The 14072-nt window shown below is 42.1% G+C and overlaps 1 protein-coding gene across 1 annotated transcript in view; it reads left to right on the top strand.

The window, feature by feature from the left end:
* The window catches only part of dync2i2 (dynein 2 intermediate chain 2), a 39482-nt gene that overhangs the window by 14079 nt on the left and 11331 nt on the right, over positions 1-14072 (top strand). Inside the window, exons 3-4 of the mRNA XM_078550162.1 lie at positions 5406-5563; positions 12433-12542. Of these exons, the coding sequence (XP_078406288.1) occupies positions 5406-5563; positions 12433-12542 (268 nt within the window). The remainder of the gene's footprint in view (positions 1-5405; positions 5564-12432; positions 12543-14072) is intronic.

The following is a 14072-nucleotide window of genomic DNA, read 5'->3' as shown; positions in this document are numbered from 1 at the left end:
TCTTGCTGCATTTGGACATGGACTGCTTCAGCATCTGAGGAACAGTGAATGGCGCTGAACATTGCGCAATCATCAATGAACATCTCCACTTCTGACCTTATGAGGGAAGGAAGGTCATCGATGAAGCAACTGAAGATGGTCGGGCCGAGGACGCTACCTTGAGGATCTCCTGCAGTGATGTCCTGGAGCTGAGATGATTGACCTCCAGCAACTGCAGCCATCTTCCTTTGTGCTAGGTGTGACTCCAACCAGTGGAGAGTTTTCCTCCTGATTCCCATTGACTCCAGTTTTGTTAGGGTTCCTTGATGCCACACTCGGTCAAATGTGGCCTTGCTGTCAAGGGCAGTCATTCTCACCTCACCTTGGGAGTTCAGCTCTTTTGTGCATGTTTGAACCAAGACTGTAATGAGGTCATGAGCTGAGTGGCCTTGGCGGAACACAAACTGGGCATCAGTGAGCAGGTTATTGCTAAGCAAGTGCTGCTTGATAGCACTGTTAATGACCCCTTCCCTTACTTTACTGATGATGGAGAGTAGACTGATGGGGTGGTAATTGGTCGGGTTGGATTTGTCCTGCTTTTTGTGTGCAGGATACACCAAGGCAATTTTCCAAATAGTGGGGTGAATGCCAGTGTTGTAGCTGTACTGAAACAGCTTGGCTAAGGGCATGGCAAGTCCTGGAGCACAAGTCTTCGGTACTATTGCTGGAATATTGTCAGGCCCCATAGCCTTTGCAGTATCCTGCCTTCAGCCATTTCTTGATATCATGTGGAGTGAATCGAATTGGCTGAAGACTGGTGTATGTGCTGCTGGGGTCCTCTGGAGGAGGCCGAGATGGATCATCCACTCAGCACTTCTGGCTGGAGATTGTAGCAAATGCTTCAGCCTTATCTTTTGCAGCTGGGCTCCTGCATCATTGAGGATGGGGATATTTGTGGAGCCCCCTCTAATGAGTTGTTTAATTATCCACTGCCATTCACAAATGAATGTGGCAGGACTGTAGAGCTGAGATCTGATCCATTGGTTGTGGGATCACTTAGCTCCATCTATCACTTGCTGCTTATGCTGTTTGGCACGCAAGTAGTCCTGTGTTATAGCTTCACCAGGTTGACACATCAAATTTTTAGGTATGTCTGGTGCTGCTCCTGGCATGTCCGCCTGCACTCTTCATTGAACCAGGGTTGATCCCCTGGCTTGATGCTAATGGTAGAGTGGGGGATATGCCAAGCCATGAGGTTATAGCTTGTGTTCGAATACAATTCTTTTGCTGATGGCCCACAGCGCCTCATGGATGCCCAGCCTTGAGTTGCTAGATCTGTTCAAAATTCAACCCATTTAGCACGGTGGTAGTACCACACAACACGTTGCAGGGTATCCTCAATGTGAAGGCAGGTCTTCGTCTCCACAACGACTGTGCGGTAGTCACTCCTACCGATACTGTCATGGACAGATGCATCTGCGGCAGGCAGGTTGGTAAGGATGATGTCAAGTATGTTTTTCCCTCTTGTTGGCTCCCTCAGCACCTGCCGCAGACCCAGCGTAGCAGCTGTGTCCTTTAGGACTCGGTCAGCTCGGTCAGTAGCGATGCTACCGAGCCACTCTTGATGATGAACATTGAAAACCCCCACCCAGTGTACATTCTGCGCCCTTGCCACCCTCAGTGGTGGTACGTGGTAATCAGCAGGAGGTTTCCTTGCCCATGTTTGACCTGATGCCATGAGACTTCATGGGGTCCGGAGTCTATGTTGAGGACTCCCAGGACAACTCCCTCCTGACTGTATACCATTGTGCCGCCACCTCTGCTGGGTCTGTCCTGCTGGTGGGACAGGACACTGTAGGCCAGTCAGCCTAACATCTGTTGTTGGGAAAATGCTAGAGTCTATTATTAAGGAAGAAATAGGACATTTAGAAAAGCTTAATGCTATCATACAGAGTCAACATGGTTTTGTGAAAGGGACATCATGTTTGACAAATTTGCTAGACCTCTTTGAGGATATATCAAGCAGAGTTGATAAAGGGGAACTGGTAGATGCAGTGTATTTGGATTGCATTCGATAAGGTGCCACATAAAAGGTTATTGCACAAAATAGGAGCTCACGATATTGGGGGTAATGTATTAGCATGGATTGAGAATTGGTTAACACACACAAGACAGAGAGCTGGGATTAATGAGTCTTTTTCTGGAAAGACATAACTAATGGAGTGCCACAAGGTTCAGTCCTAGGGCCTCAATTATTTACTATCTATATTAATAACTTGGACAAGGGGGCAGAATGTAATATATCCAAATTTGCTGATTTGTGATGAGGACATGAGGAATCTGCAAGGGGATATCAATAGGTTGAGTGAGTGGGCAAAAACTTGGCAGATGGAGTTTAATGTAGGAAAGTGTGAGATCATGCATTTTGGTAGGAAGAATCAAAAGGCAGACTATTATTTAACTGGAGAGACACTCCAAAAAAGTGCAGCAGAGAGGGATCTGGGTGTTCTTGTGCATGAAACACAGTTAGCATGCAGGTGCAGCAAGTAATTAAGAAGGCAAATAGAATTTTGGCCTATATTCCTAGGGGGCTGGAGTTTAAAAATAGGGAAATCTTGTTACAACTGTACAGGGTGTTGTTGAGGCCCACCTGAAGTACTGTGTACAGCTTTGGTCCCCGTATTTAAGAAAGGATACAATGGCATTGGAGGCAGTTCAAAAGAGATTCACTAGGCTGATTCCTGGGATGAAGGGGTTGACTTATCAAGAATGGCTAAACCTTTATCCATTAGAGTTTAGAAGAATGAAGGGTGATCTTATTGAAACGTACAAGATTCTGATGGGGCTTGACAGGGTAGATGTTGCGAAGATGATTCTACTAGGGGGGGAATCATGAACTAGGGGACATAGTTACAGAATAAATTTCTTCTCTGAGGGCTGAGTTTGCTGTTGTCGTTTCTGGTGCCTAGGTCAATGCCGGGTGGTCCGACACATTTCATTACTTTTTTGAGACTTAATAGTGGCTTGATACAGCTGAGTGGCTTGCTGGGCCATTTCAGAGGGTATTTAAGAGTCAACCATATTGCTGTGGGCCTCAAGTCACATGTAGGCCAGACCAGGTAAGGACAGCAGATTTCCTTCCCTAAAGGGGAGTGAACCAGATGGGTTTTTTACAACAATCGACATGGTCATCATTAGACTTTTAATTCCAGATTTTTGTAGAATTCAAATTCCACCAGCTGCCATGGCAGGATTCGAACCTGGGTCCCCAGAGCATTACCCTGGGGCTCTGGATTACTAGTCCAGAGACAATACAATGAGATCGCCTCCCCTCCCTTGTAGTATCTCCTCCATTGGTGCTTCCAAAGCAGCACCTTGGCACAGTGCTGTTCTTCTGTACCGTGCCACTGTCACTTCTAAGTTTGGAGCCTGTTTCCCTTTAAAGGATGTAACCTTCTGGCTTGAGATAATGTAACTTTGAATGCTGGAAAGTTATTTAAATGAGCTGACTGCTTTATAGTTCAATGTAACATGAATACATTTTTAAAAAATTTGTTACGCCAGTTACACTTATTGCACATTAATTAATAAGCTTGACTTTCATCTGAGGTTTGCATTACCTGAAACACATACTTGTAAATGCCTCTGCAGCCATCAACAATTTGGCTGAATACTTTGTTGGACTTTAAGCAAAAAAGTGTTTCCTTTATGTATTTTTAGGCTATGTTCACTGAGGTAGTCACCTTATCAACAAAGGATGTTCGCTCATGGTTATCTTGTCACATTAACTAATGTGTTTATTTTAAATTCTATGGCAAAATGGTTTTAAGTTTACACTTTGATAAATAATTTCTAGAGTTTCTGAATTATTTCTTGCTCTGAAACTATATCTCAAAAACAAAATAGATCCAGCTTTTGCAGATTTTCATTGGGGAAAGAAGTTTACATTTATATCATACCTTATTATGTCCTTGGAATGTTCTGGCAAATTGCCTTTGAAATGTACTCACTTGTTTTATGGGAAAACACAGCACCAAGTTGCATCTCTCAAATAGTAGTGAGATGAATAACCGGTCTTATTTCTGGTGGTTTTGGTTGAAGGAGTGATGTTGGCACAGATAATGGGGGAACACCCTGCTCTTGAAGCAGTGTCAGAAGGATGCTTTTGCCTGCTCAGTTTGTACCTTGCACTCTCTCTTTATTGTATTGAGGACAGAGTCACAGTGCACAATTGCTTTCCTGCTGTGTGATCTGATCCATTCCCAGTGGATCATCCCTTAAAGAATCTGAGAATGTAATCCAGGTTGACACTTAAGTGCAGCCCTTAGAGTCAGAGATGCTGTCTTTCAGATGAAACATTAAACTGTCTGCCTGTTCAGGTGGGTGTAAAAGATCTCGTTGCGATATTTGGGGAAGAGTGGAGTGCTCTTAGTATCCTGGCTGACTCATATGCTTCAACCTGCATCATTGAAAGATTAGCTGGTCGTTTATCTTGCCGCTATGCACAAATTGGCTGTTGTGTTTGTTTCCATTACAATAATGAGCACATTGCGAGAGTGATTTGTTGGCTGTGTAGCACTTTGGGACACTCTTGGCTGTGTAGCACTTTGGGACATTCTGAAGATATAAAAAGGCACTACTATATGGCTGAGCGTTTGTGTTTCATTCAGTGCTAATTGCAAACTGACAAAGGATTAAAAATACCTAAGCAGGCAAGGTGTTTTGCTGCGTGTCTTTATTGTTTTTGATATCAAGATTGTCTCAGCTTTAAAAAGCAAGAAATGCTTCTAAAAATACTGTATACATTACACCGGCGATAGTGTTGGTCATAATCAGCCATATCTCCATATGATTTAGTCCACTCAGTTTAAGCATTGTATTATGTCACTACCGTTATGATATCCGCTTTGTATAGACCCTGTATCTCCTGTCATTTTGCTTTCTGCTTTGGAACTGCTAGGCCAAAGTAGACACTTTTGCTGGATGATTATTTTTTGTGGATTTTCTTCTGGAGTTGATAATCTGAAGGGGAGCAGTGAATTCTACCTGTATTCCTGTTCATGATGTTACTGTTGAAAAATTCTGTGATGTCACAAGCATCCTTTGCAAACGAGTGTATTCTTCCAGATAGCCTCTGACTAACAACGCAATGACATAAAGCAGAGTAACAAGGAGTTATGGAGAGCATCAATAAATCTACAAAAAAATCTCCCTTGTACAACATTATGTACAATTCAATTGATATTTTTCTTATTTAAGTCGCAGTCTTTGTGAGTCCAAGTCATCAGTTGCCATTAAATCATCCCATCAAATATGTTGAATAGTGTTTGGCTGTTGAGCAACTCTTTGGTCTACTTTTCAGTATGAAAGTTTGTTTTAGTGCATCCACAATAATTAGTAATGATTCTTATCAAATTTGATTTCAGGCTGGAGGATGGTGACTGGAGCACAGAGAAGTCCTATGTGTGCTCCTGGAATCTGGATCGGAGAGGGTTGAACCCAGCGCGACCAAATACTGTGATTGATGTTTCTAGTGCTGTCATGTGCCTGGCATTCCACCCAGTAGAACCCTCTTTGATTGCTGGTATGAATTTAGGCTTTGAATTTAAAACCTGTATCTGCCATCACAATGTGGAGTTGGGGGGGCGGGGAATGAGTTGAACCACTTCAGTCATTTGCACACAGCAAGCTCCCACAAACAGCAGTGAGGTACTGACCAGTTAATCTATTTTGGTGATGTTGGTTGAGGAATAAATATTGGGCAGGAAACTGGTGGAAATGCCCTGGAATCTTGATCTGAGAGGGCAAATGGAGTCTCAGTTTAACATTTCATCCAAAAGAAAGAAGCAATGCAAAACCTAGACAGTACAAATTGCCAGTAGGATTCAGTAAAGCACATCAGTGGCCATCTGTGTTTGGGTAGGGGTGTTAATGTTGAGGGAATGTTAAAATGAGCTTTTATATTGAGTTAAGGAGAATTCTCCTATTTTGGAATTGGCCAGTAAAACTTCTATGTCTTGCCACAGTAAGCAACCTGAGCTCTAGTGCAGCAGTCTGCGACACAGTCTCGCATGCTGTACCAAAACCTAATTTAAACTGTATCAATCAATCATCCCTCTAGTTTTTTTCTGGAGTGTGTGCTCCCTTTAATTTTTGTTTTGCATGGCCGCGCATGCAAGGTAATTTAAAGGGGCCGCTCGCCTGACCCTCTCGTTGCCGCTTCCCTCGCCTGACCCTCTCGTTGCCGCTTCCCTCGCCTGACCCTCTCGTTGCCGCTTCCCTCGCCTGACCCTCTCGCCGCTTCCCTCACCCGAGTCCTTGCTCATAGAGTGGGAGGGAGAGGGAAATGGCGAGCAGGGGAAGTGAGGGGCTCAGGAAGAGGTGAGCTGGCGGTTTGTTTAAAAAAAAATGACTGAGCATGTGCAGTTACAATGTGATTCTTAGTGCATGCGTGGTAACTACGCTAAAATGAAAGTGGAAGCAGCGCAATTTGGGGAAAGTCCCCTAGTTTACAAACTGTGCTAAAACAAAGTTGTGCTATTAGAACACGTTTTAAACTGAGGATACCTTTACCTCAAGATGCGTCAGGATAGTAAATTAATGAAAGGTAAAGTGAATAGCTCCCTACTAAATACAAGAAAGAACTTGCAAATCTGGAGTGCCTTTCGGAAGCTCAGCCAATGAAGTACCTTTTGAAATGTTGTTACTGTTGTAATCTAGGAATTAAATCAATTAAAATCATTAACTCCTCCACCTATTTAAACGTTAGCAAATTAAGGGAACGAGATCAAGTAACATGTGTATAATATATATTTTGATTTGGAGGGATTGAAGACCCAAGGTGGAGGTTTCTCTATTCCTGTTCATGGTGGAGTGGTTTGAGTTAAAGTTCTTGCAGTACATCATTACTACCACTGGAGGGTACTAGTGGCAGAAAATCCTTGATGCGTGAGATAAAAGCCCAGTGTTTTGATTTGTCAACTGATCAATAAATTTGTAACTCCCAAATAAAAATGTTCCAATTTTTTTTATTGTGAGACCTGGTGCAAGAAACTACAAAGATTGGGGAAACAAATTGATAAACCAAGCTAAAAAAAAAAGGCTGTACGCAAGGAGGTTCTAAGGAAAGTGAGGAGTTGCAATGTATTTTGTCATGAGAATAAATTTAAGAATTGGAGTCAGTGCATTCTTGCTTTCAATACGTTAAGGATGAGAGAGGTGTAAAGGGCAAATTGGTTGGTATATTGGAGTTTAGGAGAAAAGATCAGATGTGAAATTACCATAGTGGTAATGATAAAAGGGAGAAAATATGAACTGTAGGAGTAGGCTATTCAACTCCTTGAGCCTGTGCATTTCCAGTATATTCCCATTTACTTACAGATTTGCAGCACTCTCAGCATTCACTTGTCTCTATAAATCTCAAATAGGCTTTGCGTCTAGCCTGCAACCCCCGATTCTGTGGTAGTAGTGAAGAAGGTTTTATCCAGTCATCTTAGTGTTTGCCTCTTTTAGGGGATGAGGGACCACTTGGAGGTCTAAACGTGTGTCAGTAACAAAATTTCATCACGCATCATTGAAAAAAAGTAACCATGCAGTATGAATGCAGTCTGAAAGAATGGGGCAAATACTGAGAATTTTTTTTGTGTACTTCAAAGGTTGAAGATTAATGCACTCATTCTGGGTGAGACAATGATTGAAAAAGAAAGACTTGCATTTATTTAGCATTTTTCTCTACCTCAAGGACTCTCAGTGTAGTAATTAATGTAGAAAATGTGGCAGTCAATTTGTGTGACTAGTTGGCCTAACATCTATTAGCAGGAAATTAATATAGCCTATAATTAAGAATAAAATGACTAAACACCTTGAACATTTTCAGCCAATCAGAGAAAGCCAGCATGGATTTTGAGAAGGTGACTAAAGTAGTGGAGTGGGGTTGCCTATGGAGGCTAATTATATGGACTCCCAGAAGACATTGATGAAGTCCCTCATAAGAGACTGTTAACTAAAGTTAAAGCTTGTGGAATTGAAGGTAAGTTATTGACCTAGTTAGGAAATTGGCTGAGCAACAGGATACAGACGAAGGACAATGGGGAGGTAATCTAATTGGTAGGACGTAATTAGTGGTGTCCTGTTGGGGCTTCAACTAATCACTATTTATTTACAACTTAGATGATGGGATAGACAGTTTGCCGATGACACAAAGATAGGCGGCATTGCAAACAGTGGGGAATGGAGATGTAAAATTACATAGAAATATTAATACAAACATATGAATTAGGAGCAGGAGTAGGCCCCAAGCCTGCTTCGCCATTCAGTAAGAACATGGCTGACCTGACTGTGGCCTCAGCGCCACTATCCTGCCTACCCTTGATTCCCTTGTTAGCATTTCCATGATTATTGATGTCAATTTTGTAATGTTTAGTGCTAATTGTGTGTGAGATCTGCAAAATGGGCATACTATTTGTAGGTCCTTAGTATGCCTGAAGTGCTAACTGGTGTAATCTGTTGAGATAGCAACAGGGGAGGACGGTACAAATAGCTTCTGGTTCCCTGGTTTCGGATTGAAACAGCAGTCCGGAAGCACTGCTATTTTTCAACGTCCATTGGCAGGGAAACACCTTTAGTTACTTGCGGTATTGCTCTTCCAAAGAAGACTTTCGTAGGTAGCTTTCCTGTTTTTGTAGCTCGAACTAGATTTTTTAGCCTTTTTGGCCTTTTGCATTGATATTTGTCATTTTCAATCAGAACCTATATTCTATCTGTGGGTGTTTTATGAGAGCAATTTTGTGTGGTGCTACTTGCTGGTTCTGGAGGAGAAAGAGAACCATCTGAGGAATACTTAAACCTCAGATGATAATGCAACACTGAAATGCTGCAGAAAGTAGATTCCTCCATACTCAACCCCAACCTCTACAGTCTGCTTGTTATGCTCTTAAATGTTTCCAGGAAACATTCATGCTCAAGCTTCAGGTTCTATTTGTATGCAGCTGGTGAGGCTATAATCTCTCAGCTCTGAATCTGATGAAGCTGAGTCCAGGCTATTGTGAAGTGCTGCTGAGAACAGAAAGGACCTAATCTTGCAAACGCAGTGGGGCCGTAGAAATAGCCCATCATTCTTCTGGTAAATCGTTTTATTTGTCCCATGTCTTACTATTGTTTTAATTCACTATTGACATTTATTTTAATGCCTATTGATATGTTTGATTTGCCTCATTAATAAGATTTATCTAGTATGATAATGAGAAAAATAAATAAGCTGAAGAAGCACACACTTGTAAAACAAGACAATATGACATGTAGCATCTCCACTATTGCTTGGATTCAGATCACCTGGTTCAACACAGACCCGAGGATCTTCCAGCTTTGTACTCGTTAAAAATTTGTGGCATTATTCTTTTTGATTCTCGTTTCCCGCTTACCTCATGCCTATCAAGTTATTACTACCACAATCATCAACTACCAGGATTAATGACATATTACTTGGAGAAGTAAAAAATACACTTGTATACGATAGATCAAGTGAATGAGCAAAACAGGCAGATGAATTTTAATATAGGCAAATGTGAAGTCATCCACCTTGGATTTAAGAAGGATAGAACTGGGTACTTTCTGAATGGTGAAAACAAAAAGCAGTGGAACTCCAAATAGACTTGGAGGTCTAGGTACACAAATCATCATTAAAATGCCATGAACAGGTACAGAAAATAATCAAATTCAAAATGGAATGTTGGCCTTTATATCTAGAAGACTAGAATACAAAGGGGTAGAAGCCATGCTTCAGTGACACAAAGCCCTAGTGAGACCACACCTGGGTACTGTGAGCACCTCTGACACCACATCTTAAGAAGGATATATAGGTCTTGAAGTGCAGGATAGCTTTACCAGACTGATACCTGGACTCCAAGCATTAAATTACGAGCAGTGATCCAACAAGCTAGAGTTACATTCCCTGAAATTTAGAAGGTTATGGAATGATTTGATGGAAGTAAGGCACTCTTTGTCCAGGTCTCTGCATTACTAGTGCAGTAACATAACCATTATGCGACCCTTCACAACAGCACTGTGGGGATTACCATCACTACAGGGACTGGAACAGTTCAAGAAGGCACCTCACCTCCACCTTTTCAAGGGGCGACTAGGGAAGGAAAATGAACGTGGCCTTACCAGCATGCCCACATCCTGAGACTGATTTTTTTTAAATTTAATTTTCCAGATTTGTCCTATTTGCTGTTGTTTGCTTTTTGCTAAGTCAATAGACTTTTCTGTAAAGTAGATATTTGCTGTGTATTCTTCCATAAGACCTCCTCTGCCTCCAACTCATCGGTGACACAGTAGTGTCAATGGACAGTTTGTAAATCCTTAGTAAATCAGGAATACACAAGAACACGAGATAGGAGCAGGAGTAGACCATACGGATCATATGGAGCCTGCTCCACCATTCAGTATGATCATGGCTGATCTTGAGCTTCAACTTTCCTGTCCATTCCCCAAATCCTTTGATTCCCTGAGAGACCAAAACTCTGTCTATCCCAGCCTTAAATATGGTCAACGTTGGAGCATCCACAACCCAATGGGGAAGAGTATTCCTAAGATTCACAACTCTTTGAGTGAAGTAATTCCTCCTCATCTCAGTCCTAAATGATCAACCCATTATCCTGAGACTGCTCCCTGTGTTCTAGATTCCCCAGCCAGCAGAAACAACCTCTGTGTCTACCCTGCCAAGAATGAGATCACTTCTCAGTCTTCTAAACTCCAGAGAATATAGGCCCAATTTACTCAGCATCTCATCCCAAGGACCAATCTAGTGAACCTTTGCTGGATTGCCCCCGATTCAAGTATATCCTTTCCTAAATATGGAGACCAAAACTGCACCAAGTGTTGTTTCACCAAAACCCTGAACAATTGTAGCAATTGAAGACTTCTATATTCCTGTACTCCAGTTCCCCTTGCAATAAAGGCTGGTATGCCATTTGCCTTCCTAATTGCTTCCTGTACTGTACCTGCATGAGTTCCTCGTATGAGCACACCCAAGTATTTATGAACGTCAACATTCACAAGTTTCACACCATTTAAAAAATATTCTTTTCTTACCACCAAACTGAATAACCTCTCTCACATTGTTCCATCTGCATATTGTTGCCCACTCACTTAACCTGTCTATACCTCTTTGTAGCCTTTTTATGCCCTTCTCACAACTTACATTTCCATCTAGCTTTTTATAGTCATCAAACTTGGATACATTACTCTCTGTCTTTTTGTCTAAGTCATTAATATAGATTGTAAATAGCTTAGGTCCTAGCACTGATCCTTGCGACACTCCACTAGTCACAGCTTGCCAACTTTAGAATATCCCTTTTATGCCTATTCTTTGTTTCCTGTCTGTTAACTGATCCTCTATCAAGCTGATATATTACCTCTAACTTCATGAGGCCTTATGTTGCCTATTTTAACCTTTTGTTTGACACCTTATCAAATGTCTTTTGTGCTACATCTACTGGTTCCCTTTATCTACCCTACTAGTTACATCCTCAAAAAACACAATTTCGCTTTCGTAAAATCAAGTTGACTTTGCCTGATCATACCAGGACTTTCCAAGTGCACTGTTAAGACTTCCTTAATAATAGATTCCAGCACTTTCCCAATAACTCATATCAGGCTAATTGGTCTGTAGTTCCCTGTTTTCCCTCTCCCTCCTTTCTTGAATAGCGGTGTTAAATGTGCTAACCTCAAATCTGCTGGGACTGTTCCAGAATCAAGGGAATTTTGGAAAATCATAGCCAGAGCATCCACTATCTCTACACTTATTTCTTTAGAACACTAGGATGTAAGAACATAAGAAATCGGAGCAGGAGTAGGCCATTCGGCCCCTCAAGCCTGCCCTGCCATTCAATAAGATCATGACTGATCTGTCCCAGGCCTCAACTCCTCTTTCATGTCAGTTCCTCATAGCCCTCAACTCCCCAATATTTCAAAAATCTATCTACCTCCTCTTTAATTACTTCGAGTGATTTAGCCTCCACAACTCTCTGGGGTGGAGAATTCCAGACATTCACTACCCTCTGAGAGAAGAAATTCCTTCGCATCTCAGTTTTAAATAAGTGCCCCTTTATTCTGTAACTATGTCCCCTAGTTTGAGATTTCACTAGTTTGAGATTTACCCCACTAGTGGAAACATCTTCTCAACATCTACCCTGTCAAGCCCCCTCAGAATCTTGTACGTTTCAATAAGATCACCCCTAATTCTCCTAAACTCTAATGAATAAAGGCCACCAGATCCCGGGAATTTGTCAGATTTTAGTTGCTTAAGTTTTTCTGGTAATTTTTCTCTGCTGATATTAGTTTGCTTAATTTCCTCTTTTTAGCACCTAGGTTACCCTCTATTTATGAATGAGCTCTGGGTGGAAAATATAAAGATTTGCTTTCTACCTTTAATATATGTGCTGTCCTCTGTAGGTGGTCTTTACAATGGAGAAGTTTTAGTGTGGAACAGCAGTAAAACCGATGACCCTTTAATTGCTAGATCAGGAATGTCTGAGGATACCCACCGTGAGCCTGTTTATCAGGTAAAAGCCTTGTTTGGATTATTCTGATCCTTCTGTCCTTTCCTCACCTGGTTTAACATCCTTTTCACCTTGTGGGATCTGAAGGGAGACTGAGGCTCTGTGTATCACGTGTTCTCCCTTTTCCACCTCCAATCCCCATTTATGCTGTCATCACTCTGTGTGGCTATTGGAAGGCTATTTTGAAGGGACTCAGTTATATCGTAATTTATTCAGGTATGTAGGGACAGGAGGGCCCCATTCAACTGCTTGAGTTTCTCTTCCATCATCAATATGTAGTAAGTGTGAACCAGGGGAAAATCTGGCAAGTTTCCAGCAGTGTAACAATGGCTGGTTGAAATTTGGGTCTAGTTTACTTCCATTAGTAACAGCGCCAATGAGGGAAAAACCCAGCCTGCAGACTAAACAAAAATGAAAGCACCTTTGTTTTTATTTAAAAATAACTCAGACTGCCCAATTGCCAACTGAACAGATGCTGACCCCAGATAACTGAGACAAAGATCTTGCAGAAGAGGTGTTCAGGCCAAGTTTGTGGGTGGATAGTTAAGATGAAGATCAACCATGATCCAATTGAGTGCCAGAAGGCCTGATGGGCTGAATGGCCTCCTGGGGGCCTATTGTCCTACTCTTGAGATAACATCTTGATCAGAGTGACTGAAAGGGTCAGATGGGATTTTGAGATTTCATTTTTACCTGTTTTGTGGAATGCATTCTGAAATTCTGTGCTGCGGCCAGTATCCTCCCTGGTATTTGAGAATAGTACTGGGTGCTGCAACCTCTCCCCACTTTCATGAACATGTTGACTGGGGATTTCCCACCTCATTCTGTTCACTGCCTTACAGTTCCATGACTTGTCATTTTAATTCTCCACCTCCACTCTCACTCTTGACATCTCTGTCCTCAACCTTCTACACTGTTCTAATGAAGGCTAATGGAAGTTCAAGGAACAGTATCTCATCTTTCAGGTAGGCACTTCATAGCCTTTCGGGATCAATATTGATCAACAATTTCAGATCATGATCTCTGCCGTGGAATTTTTGGACAGCAGCTGCTGGTAATGTTTCTGCGTTTGTGATTTTTGACTCCGCTAGGCCCATCTTTTGTTTCTTTCCCTGTCTGATTAGCGCTCCCTTTTGCCTTGCACAATCATTCCTTTTGTCATTTTACCTCTCCTGTCCTCCACCCTATCACAGATCTCCCTGCCTGTCTCTTTATGGGGTATGTGGAACATTCCTTGTTCCAGTCCTACTCCGGCCCCCCCCCACAACTCTTTCTCCGGTACATCGATGACTGCTTTGGTGCTGCTTCATGCTCTCGTCTGGACCTGGAAAAATTTATTAATTTTGCTCCCAATTTCCACCCCTCCATCATTTTCACATGGTCTATCTCTGACACTTCCCTTCCCTTCCTTGACCCCTCTGTCTCAATTTCTGGTGATAGACTGTCCACCAATATTCATTACAAGCCTACCAACTCCCACAGCTACCTCGACTACAGCTCCTCACATCCCGCTTCCTGTAAGGATTCCATCCC

Source organism: Cetorhinus maximus, chromosome 10, assembly GCF_964194155.1.
Source record: "Cetorhinus maximus chromosome 10, sCetMax3.hap1.1, whole genome shotgun sequence".
Taxonomy (NCBI): Eukaryota; Metazoa; Chordata; class Chondrichthyes; order Lamniformes; family Cetorhinidae; genus Cetorhinus; species Cetorhinus maximus.
This window is presented reverse-complemented; position numbering and strand designations above follow the sequence as displayed.